This window comes from Mustela lutreola, chromosome 8 (assembly GCF_030435805.1).
Source record: "Mustela lutreola isolate mMusLut2 chromosome 8, mMusLut2.pri, whole genome shotgun sequence".
Classification (NCBI taxonomy): domain Eukaryota; kingdom Metazoa; phylum Chordata; class Mammalia; order Carnivora; family Mustelidae; genus Mustela; species Mustela lutreola.
The window spans coordinates 43537719-43559405 of record NC_081297.1 but is presented as its reverse complement, the minus strand read 5'-3'; the positions used below and the strand labels follow the sequence as shown (position 1 = coordinate 43559405).

Sequence of the window (21687 nt, the reverse complement as noted above, 5' to 3'; positions counted from 1 at the left end):
AGGGAGCCTGCTTCTCCCTCTGACTCTGCCTTCCACTCTCTCTGCCTGTGCTCGCTCTCACTCTCTCTCTCTCTCTCTCTCTTACAAATAAATAAATAAAATCTTAAAAAAAAAAAGTTAAAAAAAAACAAAAAAACAAATGTGCTGTTACCTAGGCTTTGCTCTTCCATTTATAGAATATAGGCAAAGTAGACTTAGCTTGATTCTTAAGGGCCTTCGGATTTTTAGAGTGGTAAATGAGCACTGACCTCACTTAAAGTCATTAGCTGTGTTAGCCCCTAACAGAAGAATCAGCCTATATTTTTAAGACAAGCATTAACTTCTCCACTCTAAGATGACTTCTTCTTCCAGTAGAAAGCTGTTTCATCTACATTGAACATCTGTTGTTTAGTGTAGCCACCTTCATTAATGATCTTAGCTAGATCTCCTGGATAACTTGTTGCAGTTTCTGTATCAGCAGTTACTGCTTCATCTTGTACTTTTATGTTATGGAGATAATTCTTCCCTCAAACCACATGAACCAACCTCTGACAACTTCAGATTTCTCTTCTACAGCTTCCTCACCTCTCTTAGCCTTCACAGAATTGAAGAGAGTTTGGCCTTGCTCTGGATTAGACTTTGCCTTAAGGAATGTTACAGCTGTTTTGGTCATTCCATAGAATGGAGGGTTAGTAAAACTTTCTCCATATAAGTAATAAGGTTGTTTCTCACTTTCTTATTGTTTGTGTATTCACTGAAATAGCATTTGTAATTTCCTTTAAGAACTTTTCGTTTGCAGAGGCACCTGGGTGATTCAGTGGGTAAAGCCTCTGCCTTCGGCTCAGGTCATGATCTCAGGGTCCTGGGATTGAGCCCCGCATCGGGCTCTCTGCTCAGCAGGGAGCCTGCTTTCCCCCTTCTCTCTCTGCCTGCCTCTCTGCCTACTTGTGATCTCGGTCTGTCAAATAAATAAATAAAATCTTAAAAAAAAAAAAAAAGAACTTTTCCTTTGCATTCACAATTTGGCTGTTTGGTACAAGAGGTCTGGCTTTCAGGTATCTTAGCTTTGGACCAGTCTTCCTCACTAAGCTTAATCATTTCTAGCTTTTGATTTAAAGTGAGAGATATGTGACTCGTTCTTTCACTTGAACATTGAGATACCATTGTAGCATTATTAATTGACCTAATTTCAGTATTGTTATATCTCAGCAATAGAGAGGCCCAAGGAGAAAGAGAGTGACAGGGGTTGGTGGAGAAGGCATAGTACACACTACATTTGGCAGATAAGTTTGCTCTCTTATATGGGTGCAGTTTGTGGTGCCCCAAAAAGAATTAGAGTAGTAACATCAAAAATCACTGATCATATATCACTATAACAAATATAATAATAATGAAAAATGGGAGAATTAACATTGTAACAGACATGAAGTGAGCAAATGCTTTTGGAAATAAGGAAACAGACTTGCTTGACATGGGTTGCCACAAAACTTCAATTTGTAAAAAATACAAGGGCTTTGAAGTGCAATAAAACAAGGTATGCCTGCACACACACACATACATATTGTATTCAGAATATATCCTATTGCTTTTCTTTCTCTGGAGAACCCTAACACACCTATAATAATCATTTATTTCTTCATCACATAGATTGGAGAGTTAGTGTAGTTGGCCTTGCTTTAGTTGTTGACTGGGGTGGCTGTGCCCTCATGATTATTTCTAGAACCCAACTGAGAGGGAATAGCTACTCAGAATGTTGCTTTTTTGGCAATGGTGGAAATGTAGCCTAACCACATGTATTATGAACTTCAGCTTGTTTCTGAATTGCTCACATCCCAATACTCAAAGCATATCACATAGCCAAGCCAAAATCAAGGGTCAGAGGAGTATTTTCTTCCCATTATTATGCTATGGGAAGGATGTGGATGAATACTAATACCATAGAGGAATGAATAATTGGGACCACTAATTCAGTCTATTCCTAAAGGCAGTATAAAAGTAGGAAATACCATACGAGCCTGAGAATAGGAAGGATTTCTTAAAGAGGATATAAAAGTCACAAATCTTAAAGGCTTTATATAAGATACTTGGGGGCACCTGGGTGGCTCAGTTGGTTAAACGTCTGACTCTTGATCTCAGCTCAGGTCTTAATCTCAGGGTCATGAGTTCAAGCCCTACTCTGGGCTCTATGCTGGGCATGGAGCCCACTTTAAAAAAAAAAGATATTTTTGATCGTACAAAGATACCATAATAAAAGGGACAGTTAAGGTACACGCTGGGAGAAGAAATTTGCTAAGTGTTTAATTGATAAAATGTTGGTCTCTAGAATATATGTTTATGGGTATGTTTAAAATTTTTCCAAAATCAACAAGAATAAGAGAAGCCAGTGGAGGTTGGAAGCAAAGATTTCAGCTTCAAGGAAAAGCAGCACAAATGATTCCTAAACAAATGAAAAATGTTTAGTCTTAACTGATAATTATTGAAGTAATAAAGAACTTGATAAAATATGTATTGAGAAATTTATAAAGAGGAAATCAGATTGTTTTCTGAACCCGTATCTGATCAATGTTACTGCTATACGTGTCTCTTCACTTGATATGTCTCTTCATTTGATACAACATGAAGTACACAGCTTTATTTGTGAAGTACTATTGTTAAAAAGACAACTCAGATCTCAGTCTAATGAAGACTTTAGATATAACTGTCATTTTATAGGAAGCATGAAGATAAGAGGAGCAATGTAAATAGCACCATTAAAAAAATAATTCACCGAATCCAAAATGTGGGACATTGTATTGGACACATGACTCAAATTTGTTTATTTCTCAACTCAGTTCTTTTCCATTGATATCTTTTTCTATCCTTATGGCAACACTACCTTGAAGTTTTATAGATTTTTGAAGTCAAGAAGTATGAAATTTTCAACTTTATTATTCTGTTTCAAGATAACTTATTCTGGCTCCCTCATTTTAATATCAATTTTAGGATTAGCTGGTCAATTTCTGTAAAAAAAGACAGCTAGCATCTTTCCATGGATTACATTGAATCTGTGGATCACTCTAGGATGTATAGTCAACTTAAAAACCTAAGATATCTGAACATGATATTTTGCCATTTATTTAAATTTTCTTTAATTTCTTTCAATAATCCTATAATTTTCAGTATATATATATAATGCATTTTAAGTGAAATTTATACCTAGCTATTTCCTTCTTTGTGATGCTATTTTAAGTATAATTGTTTTAAATTTCATTTTTGAATGTTTATTGCTTGGACATGCATAGACAGTTGATTTTGTATATAAATCTTATATTCTGCAACCTTTGTATACTTATTGATACTTTGTATTCTTATTGATTGATATATATGTATATATGTATATATTAAAAAATATATATCTTATAAATATATTATTTTTTTTATTTTTTATTTTCTATAAACATATATTTTTATCCCCAGGGGTACAGGTCTGTGAATCACCAGGTTTACACACTTCACAGCACTCACCAAAGCACATACCCTCCCCAGTGTCCATAGTTCCACCCCCTTCTCCCAAACCCCCTCCCCCCAGCAACACTCAGTTTGTTTTGTGAGATTAAGAGTCACTTATGGTCTGTCTCCCTCCCAATCCCATCTTGTTTCATTGTTTCTTCTCCTACCCACTTAAGCCCCCATGTTGCATCACCACTTCCTCATATCAGGGAGATCATATGATAGTTGTCTTTCTCTGCTTGACTTATTTCGCTAAGCATGATACGCTCTAGTTCCATCCATGTTGTCGCAAATGGTAAGATTTCATTTCTTTTGATGGCTGCATAGTATTCCATTGTGTATATATACCACATCTTCTTGATCCATTCATCTGTTGATGGACATCTAGGTTCTTTCTATAGTTTGGCTATTGTGGACATTGCTGCTATAAACATTCGGGTGCACGTGCCCCTTTGGATCACTACGTTTGTATCTTTAGGGTAAATACCCAATAGTGCAATTGCTGGGTCATAGGGCAGTTCTATTTTCAAGATTTTGAGGAACCTCCATGCTGTTTTCCAGAGTGGCTGCACCAGCTTGCATTCCCACCAACAGTGTAGGAGGGTTCCCCTTTCTCCGCATCCTCGCCAGCATCTGTCATTTCCTGACTTGTTGATTTTAGCCATTCTGACTGTTGTGAGGTGATATCTCATTGTGGTTTTGATTTGTATTTCCCTGATGCCGAGTGATATGGAGCACTTTTTCATGTGTCTGTTGGCCATCTGGATGTCTTCTTTGCAGAAATGTCTGTTCATGTCCTCTGCCCATTTCTTGATTGGATTATTTGTTCTTTGGGTGTTGAGTTTGCTAAGTTCTTTATAGATTCTGGACACCAGTCCTTTATCTGATATGTCGTTTGCAAATATCTTCTCCCATTCTGTCAGTTGTCTTTTGATTTTGTTAACTGTTTCCTTTGCTGGGCAAAAGCTTTTGATCTTGATGAAATACCAATAGTTCATTTTTGCCCTTGCTTCCCTTGCCTTTGGCGTTGTTCCTAGGAAGATGTTGCTGCGGCTTAGGTCGAAGAGGTTGCTGCCTGTGTTCTCCTCAAGGATTTTGATGGATTCCTTTCGCACATTGAGGTCCTTCATCCATTTTGAGTCTATTTTTGTGTGTGGTGTAAGGAAATGGTCCAATTTCATTTTTCTGCATGTGGCTGTCCAGTTTTCCCAGCACCATTTATTGGACATTCTTTGCTGCTTTGTCGAAGATTAGTTGACTGTAGAGTTGAGGGTCTATTTCTGGGCTCTCTATTCTGTTCCATTGATCTATGTGTCTGTTTTTGTGCCAGTACCATGCTGTCTTGATAATGACAGCTTTGTAATAGAGCTTGAAGTCCAGAATTGTGATGCCACCAACGTTGGCTTTCTTTTTCAGTATCCCTTTGGCTATCCGAGGTCTTTTCTGGTTCCATATAAATTTTAGGATTATTTGTTCCATTTCTTTGAAAAAGATGGATGGCACTTTGATAGGAATTGCATTAAATATGTAGATTTCTTTAGGTAGCATAGACATAGAATAAATATTGTTCCAATCCAGGAGCATGGAACATTTTTCCATTTCTTTGTGTCTTCCTCAATTTCTATCATGAGTACTTTATAGTTTTCTGAGTATAGATTCTGTGCCTCTTTGGTTAGGTTTATTCCTAGGTATCTTATGGTTTTGGGTGCAATTGTAAATGGGATTGACTCCTTAATTTCTCTTTCTTCTGTCTTGCTGTTGGTGTAGAGAAATGCAACTGATTTCTGTGCATTGATTTTATATCCTGACACTTTACTGAATTCCTGTACAAGTTCTAGCAGTTTTGGAGTGGAGTCTTTTTTTTTTTTTTTTTTTTTAATTTACTTAAGAGAGAGAGAGTGAGAATGTGAGAGAAGAGAAGGTCAGAGAGAGAAGCAGACTCCCCATGGAGCTGGGAGTCCGATGCGGGACTCGATCCCGGGACTCCAGGATCATGACCTGAGCCGAAGGCAGTCGTCCAACCAACTGAGCCACCCAGGCGTCCCTGGAGTGGAGTCTTTTGGGTTTTCCACATATAGTATCATATCATCTGCGAAGAGTGATAATTTGACTTCTTCTTTGCCGATTTGGATGCCTTTAATTTCCTTTTGTTGTCTGATTGCTGAGGCTAGGACCTCTAGTACTATGTTGAATAGCAGTGGTGATAATGGACATCCCTGCCGTGTTCCTGACCTTAGCGGAAAAGCTTTCAGTTTTTCTCCATTGAGAATGATATTTGCGGTGGGTTTTTCATAGATGGCTTTGATGATATTGAGGTATGTGCCCTCTATCCCTACACTTTGAAGAGTTTTGATCAGGAAGGGATGCTGTACTTTGTCAAATGCTTTTTCAGCATCTATTGAGAGTATCATATGGTTCTTGTTCTTTCTTTTATTGATGTGTTGTATCACATTGACTGATTTGCGGATGTTGAACCAACCTTGCAGCCCTGGAATAAATCCCACTTGGTCGTGGTGAATAATCCTTTTAATGTACTGTTGAATCCTATTGGCTAGTATTTTGTTGAGTATTTTCGCATCTGTGTTCATCAAGGATATTGGTCTATAGCTCTCTTTTTTGATGGGATCCTTATCTGGTTTTGGGATCAAGGTGATGCTGGCCTCATAAAATGTGTTTGGAAGTTTTCCTTCCATTTCTATTTTTTGGAATAGTTTCAGGAGAATAGGAATTAGTTCTTCTTTAAATGTTTGGTAGAATTCCCCCGGGAAGCCGTCTGTCTGGCCCTGGGCTTTTGTTTGTTTGGAGATTTTTAATGACTATTTCAATTTCCTTACTGGTTATGGGTCTGTTCAGGCTTTCTATTTCTTCCTGGTTCAGTTGTGGTAGTTTATATGTTTCTAGGAATGCATCCATTTCTTCCAGATTGTCAAATTTATTGGCGTAGAGTTGCTCATAGTATGTTCTTATAATAGTTTGTATTTTTTGGTGTTAGTTGTGATCTCTCCTCTTTCATTCCTGGTTTTATTTATTTGGGTCCTTTCTCTTTTCTTTTTGATAAGTCTGGCCAGGGGTTTATCAATTTTATTAATTCTTTCAAAGAACCAGCTCCCAGTTTTGTTGATTTGTTCTATTTTTTTTGTTTGTTTGTTTCTATTTCATTGATTTCTGCTCTTATCTTTATGATTTCTCATCTCCTGCTGGGCTTAGGGTTTCTTTTTTGTTCTTTCTCCAGCTCATTTAGGTGTAGGGTTAGGTTGTGTACCTGAGACCTTTCTTGTTTTTTGAGAAAGGCTTGTACCACTATATATTTTCCTCTCAGGACTGCCTTTGTTGTGTCCCACAGATTTTGAACCGTTGTATTTTCATTATCATTTGTTTCCATGATTTTTTTCAATTCTTTACTTTCCCGCTGGACCCATTCATTCTTTAGAAGGATGCTGTTTAGTCTCCATGTATTTGGGTTCTTTCCCATCGTCCTTTTGTGGTTGAGTTCTAGCTTTAGAGCATTGTGGTCTGAAAATATGCAGGGAATGATCCCAATCTTTTGATACCGGTTGAGTCCTGATCTAGGACCAAGGATGTGATCTATTCTGGAGAATGTTCCATGTGCACTAGAGAAGAATGTGTATTCTGTTGCTTTGGGATGAAATGTTCTGAACATATCTGTGATGTCCATCTGGTCCAGTGTGTCGTTTAAGGCCTTTATTTCCTTGCTGATCTTTTGCTTGGATGATCTGTCCATTTCAGTGAGGGGAGTGTTAAAGTCCCCTACTATTATTGTATTGTTGTTGATGTGTTTCTTTGATTTTGTTATTAATTGGTTTATATAGTTGGCTGCTCCCACGTTGGGGGCATAGATATTTAAAATTGTTAGATCTTCTTGTTAGGCAGACCCTTTGAGTATGATATAGTGTCCTTCCTCAGCTCTTATTATAGTCTTTGGCTTAAAATCTAATTGATCTGATATAAGGATTGTCACTCCTGCTTTCTTCTGATGTCCATTAGCATGGTAAATTCTTTTCCATCCCCTCACTTTAAATCTGGAGGTGTCTTCGGGCTTAAAATGAGTTTCTTGGAGGCAACATATAGATGGTTTTTTTTTTTTTTTTATCCATTCTGATACCCTGTGTCTTTTGACAGGGGCATTTAGCCCATTAACATTCAGGGTAACTATTGAGAGATATGAATTTCGTGCCATTGTATTGCCTGTAAGGTGACTTGACTGTTACTGTATATGGTCTCTGTTCCTTTCTGATCTACCACTTGTAGGCTCTCTTTGCTTAGAGGACCCCTTTCAATATTTCCTGTAGAGCTGGTTTGGTGTTTGCATATTCTTTCAGTTTTTGTTTGTCCTGGAAGCTTTTAATCTCTCCTTCTACTTTCAGTGATAGCCTAGCTGTATATAGTATTCTTGGCTGCATGTTTTTCTCGTTTAGTGCTCTGAAAATATCATGCCAGTTCTTTCTGGCCTGCCAGGTCTCTGTGGATAAGTCAGCTGCCAATCTAATATTTTTACCATTATATGTTACAGACTTCTTTTCACGGGCTGCTTTCAGGATTTTCTCTTTGTCACTGAGACTTGTAAATTTTACTATTAGTTGTCGGGGTGTGGGCCTATTCTTATTGATTTTGAGGGGCTTTCTCTGAACCTCCTGAATTTTGATGCTCGTTCCCTTTGCCATATTGGGGAAATTCTCCCCAATAATTCTCTCCAGTATACCTTCTGCTCCCCTCTCTCTTTCTTCTTCTTCTGGAATCCCAATTATTCTAATGTTGTTTCGTCTTATGGTGTCACTTATCTCTCGAATTCTCCCCTCGTGGTCCAGTAGCTGTTTGTCCCTCTTTTTCTCAGCTTCTTTATTCTCTGTCATTTGGTCTTCTATATCACTAATTCTTCTGCCTCATTTATCCTAGCAGTGAGAGCCTCCATTTTTGATTGCACCTCATTAATAGCTTTTTTGATTTCAACTTGGTTAGATTTTAGTTCTTTTATTTCTCCAGAAAGGGCTTTTATATCTCCCGAGAGGGTTTCTCTAATATCTTCCATGCCTTTTTCGAGCCCGGCTAGAACCTTGAGAATTGTCATTCTGAACTCTAGATCTGACATATTACCAATGTCTGTATTGATTAGGTCCCTAGCCTTCGGTACTGCCTCTTGTTCTTTTTTTTGTGGTGAATTTTTCTGTCTTGTCATATTATCCAGATAAGAGTATATGAAGGAGCAAGCAAAATACTAAAAGGGTGGCAACAGCCCCAGGAAAATATGCTTTAACCAGATCAGAAGAGATCCCAAATCGTGAGGGGGGAGAAAGGGAATAAAAAGAGGTTCAAAAAGGGAGAAAGAAAAAAAAGAAAAAAAAAAGAAAGGAAAAGAATTTAAGAAAAAGAAAATGAATAAAGAAAAATATAAAAAAGAAAAAATATATATTAGATAAACTAGTTAAAAAACGTTAAAAAAGAAAGGGATAAAAGTTAAAAAAAAATTTTACCAGAAGGCGAGAAAAAAAACAAAAAATGAAAAAGAAAAAAGTGAAATTATCTGCAAGACTAAAAAAAAAATCACAGGGAGAAAGCCATGAGTTTCGTGCTTTGCTTTCTCCTCCTCTGGAATTCTGCTGCTCTTCTTGGTAGGTGAACTTGGTCTTGGCTGGATTTCTTGTTGATCTTCTGCGGGAGGGGCCTGGTGTAGTGATTCTCAAGTGTCTTTGCCCCAGGCGGAATTGCACCGCCCTTACCAGGGGCTGGAGTGAGTAATCCACTCGGGTTTGCTTTCAGGAGCTTTTGTTCCCTGAGCGCTTTCCGTAGAGTTCCGGAGTTACTCCCGTCTACCTGACCTCCGGCTGCGCTCCGAGCTCACCGAGCGACCGGTTCAAGGTAACACCGAGCTGTGAGCTTACTGTCGGCTCTGTCTCTGTAGCCGGCTTTCCCGTTCCAATACCCGCAAGCTCTGCGACACTCAGACACCCCTGATCCTTCTGTGACCCTGCGGGACCTGAGGCCACGGTGACCCCGCGTGGGCTTTGCCCCAGTTTAGCCTCTGGAGCGATGTCCCTCAGCGGAACAGACTTTTAAAAGTCCTGAATTTGTGCGTGGTTGCTCCGCCGCTTGCCGGGAGCCGGCCCCTCCCCCCGGGGTTTATCTTCCCGTCGCTTTGGATTCACTTCTCCTTTCAGAAAGTGGTTGTTTTTCTGCTTCCAGAATTGCTGTTCTTCTCTTCTATCTGCCGATGGATTTTCAGGTGTTTGCAATCTTTAGATAAGCTATCTAGCTGATCTTTGGCTAGCTGAATTAGTCTCAGCCTGCTACTTCTCCGCCATCTTGACTCCTCTCTCTCTCTTTCTCTCTGTCTCTCTGTCTCTCTCTCTCTCTCTCCATATATATATATATATTTTTAGTAGACTCTTGGTGTTTGTCACTATATAAGATTATGTCATTTTCAACCAGAGAAAGTTTTGTCTTCCTTTTAATTTTTTGTCTATTCTAATTTTGCTGGCTATCACTTCTAGTACATTATTAAATAGACATGGTGAGAAAGGACAGTCTAGTCTTGTTCTTGGTGCTGGTCCTAGAGGGAAAGCATTCTCTCTTTCATTGTTAAAGTTTATATTAGCTTTGAGTTTTTCATAAATGTTCTTCATCAGGTCGAGAAAGTTTTTCTTTTTCTCTATCTACTTGACTGTTTCTATCATGAAAAGTTGTTGGAAATTGTTAAATACTCTTCTGCATCTACTTAGATGATCATGTAGGTTTTTTGGCTTGTGTTCTACTTATACAGTTTATTACATTTAATTTTATATGTTAAGCCAACCTTGAATTCTTAGGATAAATCTCAATTTTTATATCTTCCTAGGTTTGATTTTCTTTTCTTTTTTTCCTCTGTATTCAGAAGGAATACTCCTGTGTAATTTCCTCTTTTTTTTTTCTTTTTAGATTTTTCTGGTTTTGTTGTCAGGGCTTCTGCATCATAATCCCTGTTTGCCATGATTCCCATTTCTCTTACTTTTTGGCATAAATTGTGCAAATTTCATCTTTTGTACATTTCTTCCCCCAAATCTGGAATCAGCTGTGTTTTTATGGAGCCTGTTCAGTTTAGTGGGAAACTATAATCTGGGTGTTGTAGTGCTCAAGAGTTGTTGGCTCTCACTGCTTTTAACTCCTAGGTAGTATGTATGTAGGTGTGTTTTTTCCTTTTGGTTCTGGAATATATAAAGTGTAGGCCCCTTTTTATGTACATGAAAAAACAAAGTTGGATGAAATAAGGAAGTCAGAAGATTCAATTATAAAATCTTCATAAACTGATAGAATGAACCAGTGATTTATTTTGGAATATATATGTCAAAGACAAAAACAAAGAAATGGAAGGGATTAAGTAACAAATTTAGAATGGTGGGGCGCCTGGGTGGCTCAGTGGGTTAAGCCGCTGCCTTCGGCTCAGGTCATGATCTCAGGGTCCTGGGATCGAGTCCCGCATCGGGCTCTCTGCTCGGCAGGGAGCCTGCTTCCTTCTCTCTCTCTCTCTGTCTGACTCTCAGTGTACTTGTAATTTCTCTCTGTCAAATAAATAAATAAAATCTTTAAAAAAAAAAAAAAAAATTTAGAATGGTGATGAACTGTCATGGGGGACTTTTGGCCATACAGTTGGATAGATGCACCTACAAAGCTTGTGGATAATGAGTATATAGATGTGTATATTGTTCTTGGTTCTGGAATATATGTGTATTCCTTCTTTATATACATATATTTCACATTGGTTATTTATGAAACTTAAAGGTATTTTATGCACAAAGCATTATGAAATTATCTTTCCTATTATTTGTAAGTAGTCTTTAGATAATTTGTGTTCTTGGGTGCCTGGGTGGCTTGGTTGAGCGTCCGGCTCTTGGTTTTGGCTCAGGTCATGATCTCAGGGTTGTGTGATCAAGCACTGTGTCAGGGCTCCATGCTCTGTAGGGAGTCTGCTAGAGATTCTGTCTCTCACTCTTCTCTCTCCCTTTGTCCTCCCCTCTTTTCCCTTCTCTCTAAAAATATGTAAAGAATTATTTTTTTTAAAAAAATATGTATATAATTCTTAAAAAAATAATTTATGACCATTTGCCAACTGTACCAAAAGTGCCTTCTTACTGTGGCTATTAAAGTTCTTCTTACTATTTATAATGCGGAGTTAGTTCAATACCCATATTGATAAAAATGAATTATGACCATTACACTGTATTTATTCAGTTGCATTTATATTGTAGATCTAAACATGAAATAAGTTAGAGAAAGACAAATACTGTATGATCTTATTTCTAGCTGGAATCTAATACAAAACAAAAGATACAGACTCATAGAAAAAGAGATCAGTCTTGTTACAAGAGGTAGGGGGTGGGTCAAATAGGACTTGGAAAAAGGTGGTCAAAAAGTACAAACTTCCAGTTAGAAGATAAGTAGTAAGGATGTAATGTACACAGCATGAGGACTGTAACTAACAGTGCTCTACTATATATAGGAATGTTATTAAGAGATCAGATCTTAAGATTTGCCATGAAAAGGAGGAAGTTGGTTTTTTCTTTATTCTTTTTATTGTATTTATATGACAAGATGGATGTTAGCTGATCATATTGTGGCAATCATTTCACAATATATGTAAATCCAACCATTATGCTGTACATCTTAAAATTACACAGTGATGTATGTCAGTTTTTTCTCAGTGAAACTGGAAAAGGGCTTTTTAAAAATTGTTTTTATCAAAAGTACCTTCAATAAATTTTGCTAATTTCATACAGTAGAATTCTATATAGTTGAGATAATTACAGAACTATAACTATTATACCCAGTAATATGGATAGATCTCTGAGTGAAGAAAATCTGTACTTAAAATTATATAATACATAATTCCATCTGTACAAAATTAAATAGGCAAAACTAATGTAGTGCTAGAATAAAGGTTAGTCTTAATCTAGGAAGAGGTTTTGAGATGTGTTTCTGGGGGACTGTTAATGTTTTGTTTATTGGTCTGTATTCTCATTACATAGGTGTGTTCAACTTAAAGAAAAATTTTCAAGTTGCACATTTATCATTTGTGTAGTTTTCTGTATGTACGTTGTATTTCCATAAAGCACCTACCAAAAATTTTAGATGCATAAGCGTATATATAAAATGAGCTTCCTTTTAAAGGAAAAAGGAATAAATTGTTTGTAATACATCTAAGTTATATAAGAAATTGATACCGTAACTTACTTGGGGTAGTGAAAGACAGTTGGGAGGCAGATTTTTTTTTTTATTTAAGGTGAGTTCATAAGATACAGAAATATTGCACACTTTATTAGAGCTTCTATAAATGGTGCCATCCATTACTGATTTCGTGTTATAAGATTTGTGTTATAAGAACATATTATATATCATTATATCATTTTACTTCATTTTAAATAAGATTTTAAATGAATTAAACTTATTAAAATGAGATTATCCTGGGGCGCCTGGGTGGCTCAGTGGGTTAAGCCGCTGCCTTCGGCTCGGGTCATGATCTCGGGGTCCTGGGATTGAGTCCCGCATCGGGCTCTCTGCTCAGCAGGGAGCCTGCTTCCCTTCCTCTCTCTCTGCCTGCCTCTCCATCTACTTGTGATTTCTCTCTGTCAAATAAATAAATAAAATCTTAAAAAAAAATTATAAAATGAGATTATCCTTATTTGCAGTTTTCAAAGTGTGGATAATGATATATGATAACATAAAGCTTGTAAATATTTAAATACATATCCAAGGAGAGCTGCATGATGATATATATTCTCACAGCAGTGTTCTCACAGCTGTTAGCTGAGAACATTAACTTGATCACTTCTGAAAAGATACACAAAGTAGGATGATTCAGGTGGTGCCAAAACACTAAATGTATCTGTTTATTATCAGTGTTGAGCAGCTGTTACCAATCAATATGGAAAGTTTGGTTAGGTCTGAGGCACTAACATCCTGAGGTCTGTTAACAACTCTGATTTGTTATATTGCAGTTTTGTCTCTAAACTGTTCTCAGTTTTAGTATCATACAAATTGATTTTATGTAGAAGTCAGTGAATGGCAAGTCCCACACCCATCTCTTCCTCTGAAAAGCCTTGTCATCACTAAAATTATTTCTTGGCAAGCGGCAGCCTGACATAAACTCTTACGATTGGTGCTAGTTGGCTGGTTGATTACCTGGTTTAGATTGGTTCTGGTATTAACACATTTTTGCCTACATATATTTTGCTTCAGAATTAAAATGTACATGTTTAAGTAATTCTGATTTGGATGCCACCCAGAGTGAGTGCAAATGACTGATGAAGTGTGTACTGTGTTCTCTTAGTTCCTTGTGTTGTAGAGTTCTGTCTTTTCTCCCTCAGGAGTTTTTTCAAGTCTTCTTAAAGCATTCTCTCTCCTCTCTTTGTGGTCATGTATTTTTCTTTCTCTTTCCTGCCTTCCTTGAGAAAACTCTACTTCAGAGCAAGAAGCTGTCTGATTGAATTCCAGCTCTTTTCTCCAAAAGAAATTATTTTTAATGGTGTAAACAGAAAAATCTTTGGATGAATAAAAATGACTTATTTTGTTTATACAGAGTGTTATTAGTCAAGTTTATGTCTTTTGTTTCTTATAATCCTTGAAGAGAAATTTACTATGATTTTGTTCCTTATATTTTTATCTGTGTTATATTGTGAATTCCATGGAAATTTGTGGGCCTTTTCCAATAAATTATAACTATGGCAAATTTGACTTCTTGAACTGATACAGTTGTATTTATCAAAAAGAAAATGAAGTTCTTTTCCGCGTAACTTGTGAAGAATTAGGGGGGAGGAGAGACCAGAGATGCATATCTTTATTTGGTATATGGTCTGGATTTATATATTTGAACCAACAACAGTACAGGATTTTTGCTATATGTGCGTGTTTTTAATCTTGTGGACCTGGAAATTGCCCGTTACTTAGCTCCTCCGTCAAAATGCCAAAATGATCAAAAATGTAAAAATGATCAAAATGCTCAGTTTTTCTCTTTTCCACACTTATCACAGGTGGAGGAATTACTGATGGCCATGGAGAAGGTGAAGCAGGAACTGGAGTCCATGAAAGCCAAGCTGTCCTCTACTCAACAGTCTCTGGCAGAAAAGGAAACTCATTTGACCAATCTTCGTGCAGAAAGAAGGAAACACTTAGAGGAAGTTCTGGAGATGAAGTAAGTGTTCATAATCTTATTTTTCAGGCATGTGCTTAGTAGAAAACCTTTTTCTCATTGCTTTCATCATTGGACCCAATTTATTACCGCTAATGCATTAGCTTAATTTTAACGCAAACCTGTATTTCTCACTCCCTAAAACAAATTTGAAACAAATTCTGGTCAAATCGAATTATTTTTGCCTCCTCACTGAATTTTAAATTCCTCTAGAGAGAGAGAGAGAGATAAAGAGTGTGTATAGGTGTGTGTGTGTATAACCATATCCAGTTGCATCTCTAAAATTTCTAAAATCTTCTGGAAAGTTTAGCCATATTGCTGAGCTTCCTGAGAAACATGACTGTTGGTCCTGAGGTCCTGTGATAGCCAGGCACTTTTTAAAAACATTTTTTATTATAAACACTTCCAAAGGTATACAGAAGTAGAGAGAATAATATAATGAATCCCTACATAAATATCCTCCATATTTTCCCCCGTCATTTTCCTACTAGTCCCACATCTTGTGGCTTCCTGAGATAATTTGTTGTGAGGTATGTGCATGTCTGCTAGTCCATAACAGATGCTCCTTTTTCTTCATCGTGGCACCATGCCCAACCCTCACCCCTACAGAATTGCCCTGCTTCCAGGTTTTATAAAGACAGATTTATCCTGGGTCAGCTCAGCAACCTTTTTTACCTCAGCAGTTATCTACATTTTTGTTGTCTTTTCTTCTGTTTCAGAAAAGATGCTCTCTCTCCATCATAAGGCTAGCTTCTGATTTCTATCACAGCTTTTAAGCACACGTCCCCTTCTCTGCGGTCTTCATCTGTTAGTCTTCTCTCACATAATCTGTGCTCATTTTCTCTTAGTTTCTTCTTCTCTGCATAAAACTGAGTCTTTCTGACCTACATTAAGTAGACTGCTCAGCTCAGCAAGTACTTTGGGTTAATATCCCTCTTCTTTTCTGCTGTTTGGAACTATCAATAAGTGTTGAGTACTCAAATTACAGAACAGATGAGCATCTTGCCATGAGAGTTTTCATGACACATGTGATATCCTGACAGCAGCCTTAGAGTTGAGAAGGCAGTTGTTGGGGTGTCACCTGCATGTAGGATAGGTTATTGGGCCACAGTGTAAGGTTAAGAGATTCTAATCTTTCAGGAAAGCATTACAGGTGATCTTCTTTTAGAAGTGATGAGTACTTGAAGCCACAAATAAATTCGTATGCTGGGAGAATAGGGGGAGGTTAGTGTTCTGAGTATCATCAAGAGGATAAACTTTGTTAATATGCTGCAGTTAATGTAAGACAAGTGTTTTGTCACTGGTGGTTGAAACTGAAAGCTTGGTATTTTGGAGATGGAGTAGTAGAGGTAACTTTTGAATAATAAAGCATGAAATTATTTGAATGGAAGAGGTCTGGGAACCATTCCTAAAACATGGTAGGGGATAGAGTTGAGAAGCAAATTAAATCACAGCCTAAAGGATTTAAGAAGATGGAAGAAGGATGGATATAATGTTGTGGAAAACAGAGTATCTCATGATGTTCTGAAGCAGAAACAGGCCTCACTAAAGTAACAGTAGTAGTGTTGGGTTTTTTTTTTGCTCCATACACCAATATCTTGATTTTTACCTGTCAGATCTTTCCTACTAAGTACAGATACTTGCTTATAGCAAAATCATGGTGTATTTGTATGGGAATTTTCTCTTATCATTAGGACTTTGAAAAGATATGAAAGACGTTTTAAAGGAATGCTTGAAAAGGGAGTGGTGTGTAATTTTTTTTTTCTTTTTCGGTACTACCGTGCTATACTCTGTTGTGGACTTCCCTTTCCAAACCAGGACTGGGATTACATTTCTGAAAACTATTATGATTAGCAAAACTATTTTTGGTAATATCAAGCACTCACACAATAAGGCATGGGATAAACAATTAAAATATGTAGAGAAATTTTTAAGTAGTCTAGAAATTTAGTAAAACAGACATTAAATGAAAGTTCTAGAAATAAAGTGCTAAAACCTGGCTCTGATGGACAACCTATCTCTTAAATCACCTTTTTCAGTTGCCCATAGTATATGCCGTGGCATCATGACACTCTAAGATTTTTCATTAGTTTGTGTCATGCAGATTTACCAACATAAAGGTTTTGTTGTTATTGTTGTTTTATGTTTTGGTCTGTGGTTTATTTTTTTTATTATGTTCAGTTAGCCAACATATAGTACATCATTAGTTTTTGATGTAGTATTCCTAGCATAAAGTTTTAAAAGTTGTCCTTGCTTTAATTTCCACTTAAATTTCCCCTTGTCTTTCAGTTTCATATCTTAGTAAAATAGTGGTCAAATACTTCCCTTTTAATAAGTTATCTCAGCATTTTAGACATAATCCTCTATCCACATATTCTGTTGGGAGTGTGGTTGTTCTTTAACTGGCCTGCTCTGTTTTCACTGCACAGTAGGCCTACAAAGTCTAGAAAGCAGCTAGTATTTTGTTCTTTCCTCTTAGAACAGTGAATTGAATTCCCTATTTTTTTTTTTAATGCAGATTTCCAATGTATGGCTTACAAATACAAAGTAATGCTTCCTAAAACCTCAGTTGAAAACTGTAACCTAAGTGTAATTATATGCAAAACTCTATGAATATTGTGGGTTCTCATACAGCGAGCTTTTGATTCCTTTTCACTATGAAACTGAGCAAGAGAATAGCTTTTCTTCTATATTTTAGACTCCTTTCTATATGTTGAGCAAGTTCTTCTAATCACCTGTCCTTGGTTGGGGGTGTCTCAGTTCCTACAGCTTTGCTCCGAATTTACTTCATTCTTTGGTTAGTTTATAAGTTTACTCCCTCCAACTAGTTCTACATGATCTCTGTCTCTAATTATTTACGGCAACTAGTAAGAGCATACTTCATGGAATGAAGGACTCTGAATCAGAACTTACCAGTTCTATGACTTAAGCAAGTTCTTTAACCTCTCTCTGCCTCAGTTGGCTCATTTTTAGAATAGCGATAATAATTGTTCTGCTTCATAGAATATTCATGACATTTTTTCATTGTTTCATGGCAGGACCCACCATATTTTAAATGTTCACATTGCTTAATTATGGATAATTGAGTAAGTAAAAGTATTTATTCATTATAACCTGAGAACTTGAAATGTAGAAGAAACTTAAGAGGAATGGCAGTGTGCAAGAGACGGAGACACGTATATGTGTGAGTCAGAATCTAGAATAAGAAACGTCTCTCCTGAGAAGAAGGCAGAGTTGACCTATATATCTAAAAATATAGAAAAATTTTTTAAAGATTTTGTTTATTTATTTGGCACAGAGAGAGACCAAAAATAGGCAGAGGGGCAGGCAGAGGGAGAGGGAGAAGCAGGCTCTTCACTGAGCAGGGAGCCCAATGTGGGGCTCGATCCCAGGACCCTGGAATCATGACTTGAGCCAAAGGCAGTTGTTGCTTAACCAACTGAGCCACCCAGGCGCCTCTAAAAATATAGAAATTTTTTTTTAGCAAAGCACAGGAATAGTCTAGTTTTCTACAGTAATCCTGACCATGTCAGACCAAAAGGAATGACCTAATCATACTTCTCTAACCCTAGCATTTATAATTGTCATTTCTGAGCATCTTTTACAAACAAATGGTGGCCCTGAGTTTGAAGACATGTGAAACTGCTCACTTAGTAGCCTGCTAGTGAACCAGTAGAAACATTTGTGTTGGTTCACCAGCCTTGAAGGAACATTTTTATTGGCAGATCCCCTGTTGGTTCTTCTTTTCCCTATGCCATGCTTTTATTAACCTTTATTTTTTTATTCCACTTTTATATTAGTCTCTTTCCCTAAGAAAGAGAGGATGAATTGGAGAAGGGGACAAAGTAATAAAATAACAATTAATAATATCTGTAATAAATTTTAAGTATCAGCTCAGGTCATGAGTTTGAGTAGTATGATTTCTAGATGAGAGCTGGCTCATTCTCCACTGCCTTGCATTCACACTCCTACTGCTGTCTCACCCTATGTTGGCACTTTGAATAAAAAGACTCATTTTTCATGTTTAATAAAAATTTTTATGAAACTATGAATTTGACTACCCTGAGAACAGGTTTGTTTGGGAGAAGTGGTAGAAGAGCCCTTTTGTTTCTTTGAGATTCCAGAGGCATTTGATAAGTAGCATTCCATTAGTAAAGTTGGCAGAGAAATTCAAACCTCTCTGGGCTAAATTATATACTCTTGAGATGCCTTTGGCTAAAGAAAGCTCTTAACTTCCCACAACAGAAAGTAAATTTTCACATGTACCTAGGAAGAGTCATATAATACAATCTAAATTCTGACATTTAAAGTATCTTTTAAGAGAAAGGAATAGAATATGTTTAGAATTAAGAAAGTTATTGAAAATGCTTACTTGAAAAAGTTCAGACTATTTGGGGGTAGTATAGGTTAGGTGTCAATCTATTACACCTTGAATAATTAAAATGAGTCTGTATTTTTTTAAAAGATTTTATTTATTTATTTATTTGACAGAGACATAGAGAGGGAACAGAAGCAGGGGGAGTGGGAGAGAGAGAAGCAGGCTTCCTGCCGAGCAGGGAGCCCAATGTGGGGCATGATCCCAGGACCCTGGGTTCATGACCTGAGCTGAAGGCAGACTCTTAACAACTGAGCCAACCAGGCTCCCCAAGTCAGTATTTTTTTTAAAGATGTTACTTATTTGAGAGAGAGAAGACAAGAGAGAGCAATAGAGAGAGAGAGACCACGAATGAGGGGAGGGGCAAAAAGAGAGGGGAAGGCAGGTTTCCCTCTAAGCAGCAGCCCCCTCCAAATGCTGGGATGGATCCCAGAGTACTGGGATCACAACCCAAGCCGAAGGCAGACCCTTAACAGAACGAGCCACCATGTGCTTGAGAGTTTGTATTTTAAATTGTTTTATCTTCTGATATCCTATATTTCATTTTCAAATTTATTATAATGTGGCGGACATTAAAGAAAAGAAATCCCAATTGGGCATTTATGACAGCCTTCTAAATTAACCACAAAATTGAAAAGTCATGCAAATGTATCATAGGAACAGTTATACCCTAGTAACAAATTGAAGTGTTTTCTAAGTAACATTAGAACATGTATACTTTTTGCATAGCCACATTTATTTATACGTCTATCACATACCTTTATTAGAGGCAGTAGACATATGATAAAGGACTTGTAGTGAAACTGGAAGCATTTTTCACATTGACTTGAAATACTGAAGTTTAAATATTCTGTAGGAAATCACATAAATTAATATAAAAATTTCCTGTACTTGAAAAAGAAAGCAAAGTATGCTGAATAGCATAACTATAAACAAGAGACAGAGCTGGGACTGGTCCTTGATAAAATGATAAAGTAGAGTTTGTGTCTATAATCAACTCTCCCTTGGGACTTTGGGTCTTTCTCTCTGATCTTAATTCCTTAATTCTGCCCCCTTTTCTTCTACCCTTATCTCCAGCTCACTTATGTATCCCCCTAATAGGAGGTGTAATCTTAACTGTTCTTTGTATCTTTCCTCATTAGACTAATAGTTTACTTGAAGCTCTTAGTTATTTTAGAACAGTGGAAGAAATGGCTTTGTTAATATAATAATTGTTAGAATTTTCTACCTCTTTTTTCTCCTAAACTTTGACCATGATGCTCAGCTTTTCACAAGATAGGGATGTGTAATATAAATGATTTTCTCTAATGTTTTTATTTTCTTGTGACCTGAATTGGGATGAATTACCAGTAACCCCAAATATCCCATGCCTTTCTCTTCCCTAAACCTTAATCCATCTTTTAGCCATTTAAAGCCACATATAACTTCCAAATAGAAGAAACCATATTCTTAAAAATAATAATAATAATAATAATCATGCTTCTTAATCATCTTTTCATGTAAAGAGCCTCAAAAGGCTGGAATAATCTCTAAGTAACAAGTAAAGCATTGAGCTTTTTAGATAAAGACCCTCAAAGTACCTTTCTTTTTCATCCTTCATAGTACTTTCTCTGCCCCATCAATATATATGGTTTGTGTGTAAGAATGTCCTTGTGTATACAAGGATGAAATTAAGAATATAAGTCATCTTCTTTCTCTCAAAGGAGAAAGGAGTATGATTTATTATCCTATCTTCTTTTCATTTTCTCCTCTCCTGGAGATGTGGGGTCAATCCTGGTCCCTTCTGTTAAATATAAATGCATCAGTTAAAGGACTAACTGTTGCAGGGAGGTAAGCCTTAACCTAATTGCAATACCTATTTGAGAAAATCTGTTGTGTAATATACAGTATGAAAACTTTTTTGGTTTGAGAGTTAAAACAGACTTTTACTTTCATGACCTTTCTTTACTGTGCCCTCAGAAGGTGCTTTACAGAAGGTACCTACCTAGGTAATTACTCATTCTGTAAATGGGTAAAACTTCTGTTGGGCTTTGCATGTAGATCGTAGTAATCCATCCATTTAATCCTAAGTTTTTCCTATCAGAAGGTCCAGTTATGAGTATTATAAACATCAAAGATGCTCCCTGCAGCAAAGAGTGTGTTTACATTTAAGCCAGTTTGCTTATATATAAAACAGTTATAATAATATTTAGACCCACCTCATGCTGTTGTTGTGAGGATCAAATCAGGTAAAGTTATGGAAACATTTTAAAATTAGCGAAGCTGAATATTTGCAAAGCAAGATACTCAGAATTGAAGATCCAGTTCTTTTTCCTAACTCCCTTTTCCCTAACTTTCCTAATTTCTTAGGTCTGCAGTTTTCTTACTCTGAAATGAAAGGGTTTCTTAAATCTCTAAGATCCCTATCATTTAACAGTTATATGTATAGTTCTTTAAGTGACCATTTGAAGTCCCTTGATTCTGTAGTTGTAAATGCTCTGAGTAAATCTGGGAAGTAACTTACATGTAAACAGCATACTGAAAAGAGGTTGGGGGTCAGATGTCCATGAATTCTTAACCTAGAACTAGGCTGCATATTCTTTGGATGAGACTATCCAGGGTTTACCAGAGATTAACTACTACAGGGATGAAAGTGGAATTGTGTGATACTAAAGGTAGAGAAGGGCTGGGG

The 21687-nt window shown here is 36.8% G+C and overlaps 1 protein-coding gene across 14 annotated transcripts in view; it reads left to right on the top strand.

The window, feature by feature from the left end:
- ERC1 (ELKS/RAB6-interacting/CAST family member 1) overlaps window positions 1-21687 on the top strand; it is a 558216-nt gene that overhangs the window by 283120 nt on the left and 253409 nt on the right. For all 14 annotated transcript variants that reach the window (XR_009356580.1, XM_059184416.1, XM_059184418.1 and 11 more), the window contains one exon: window positions 14484-14644. Coding sequence is in view for 13 of the 14 variants with exons in the window: in XM_059184416.1 (XP_059040399.1) it covers window positions 14484-14644 (161 nt within the window). In the remaining variant the exon portion in view is untranslated. The remainder of the gene's footprint in view (window positions 1-14483; window positions 14645-21687) is intronic.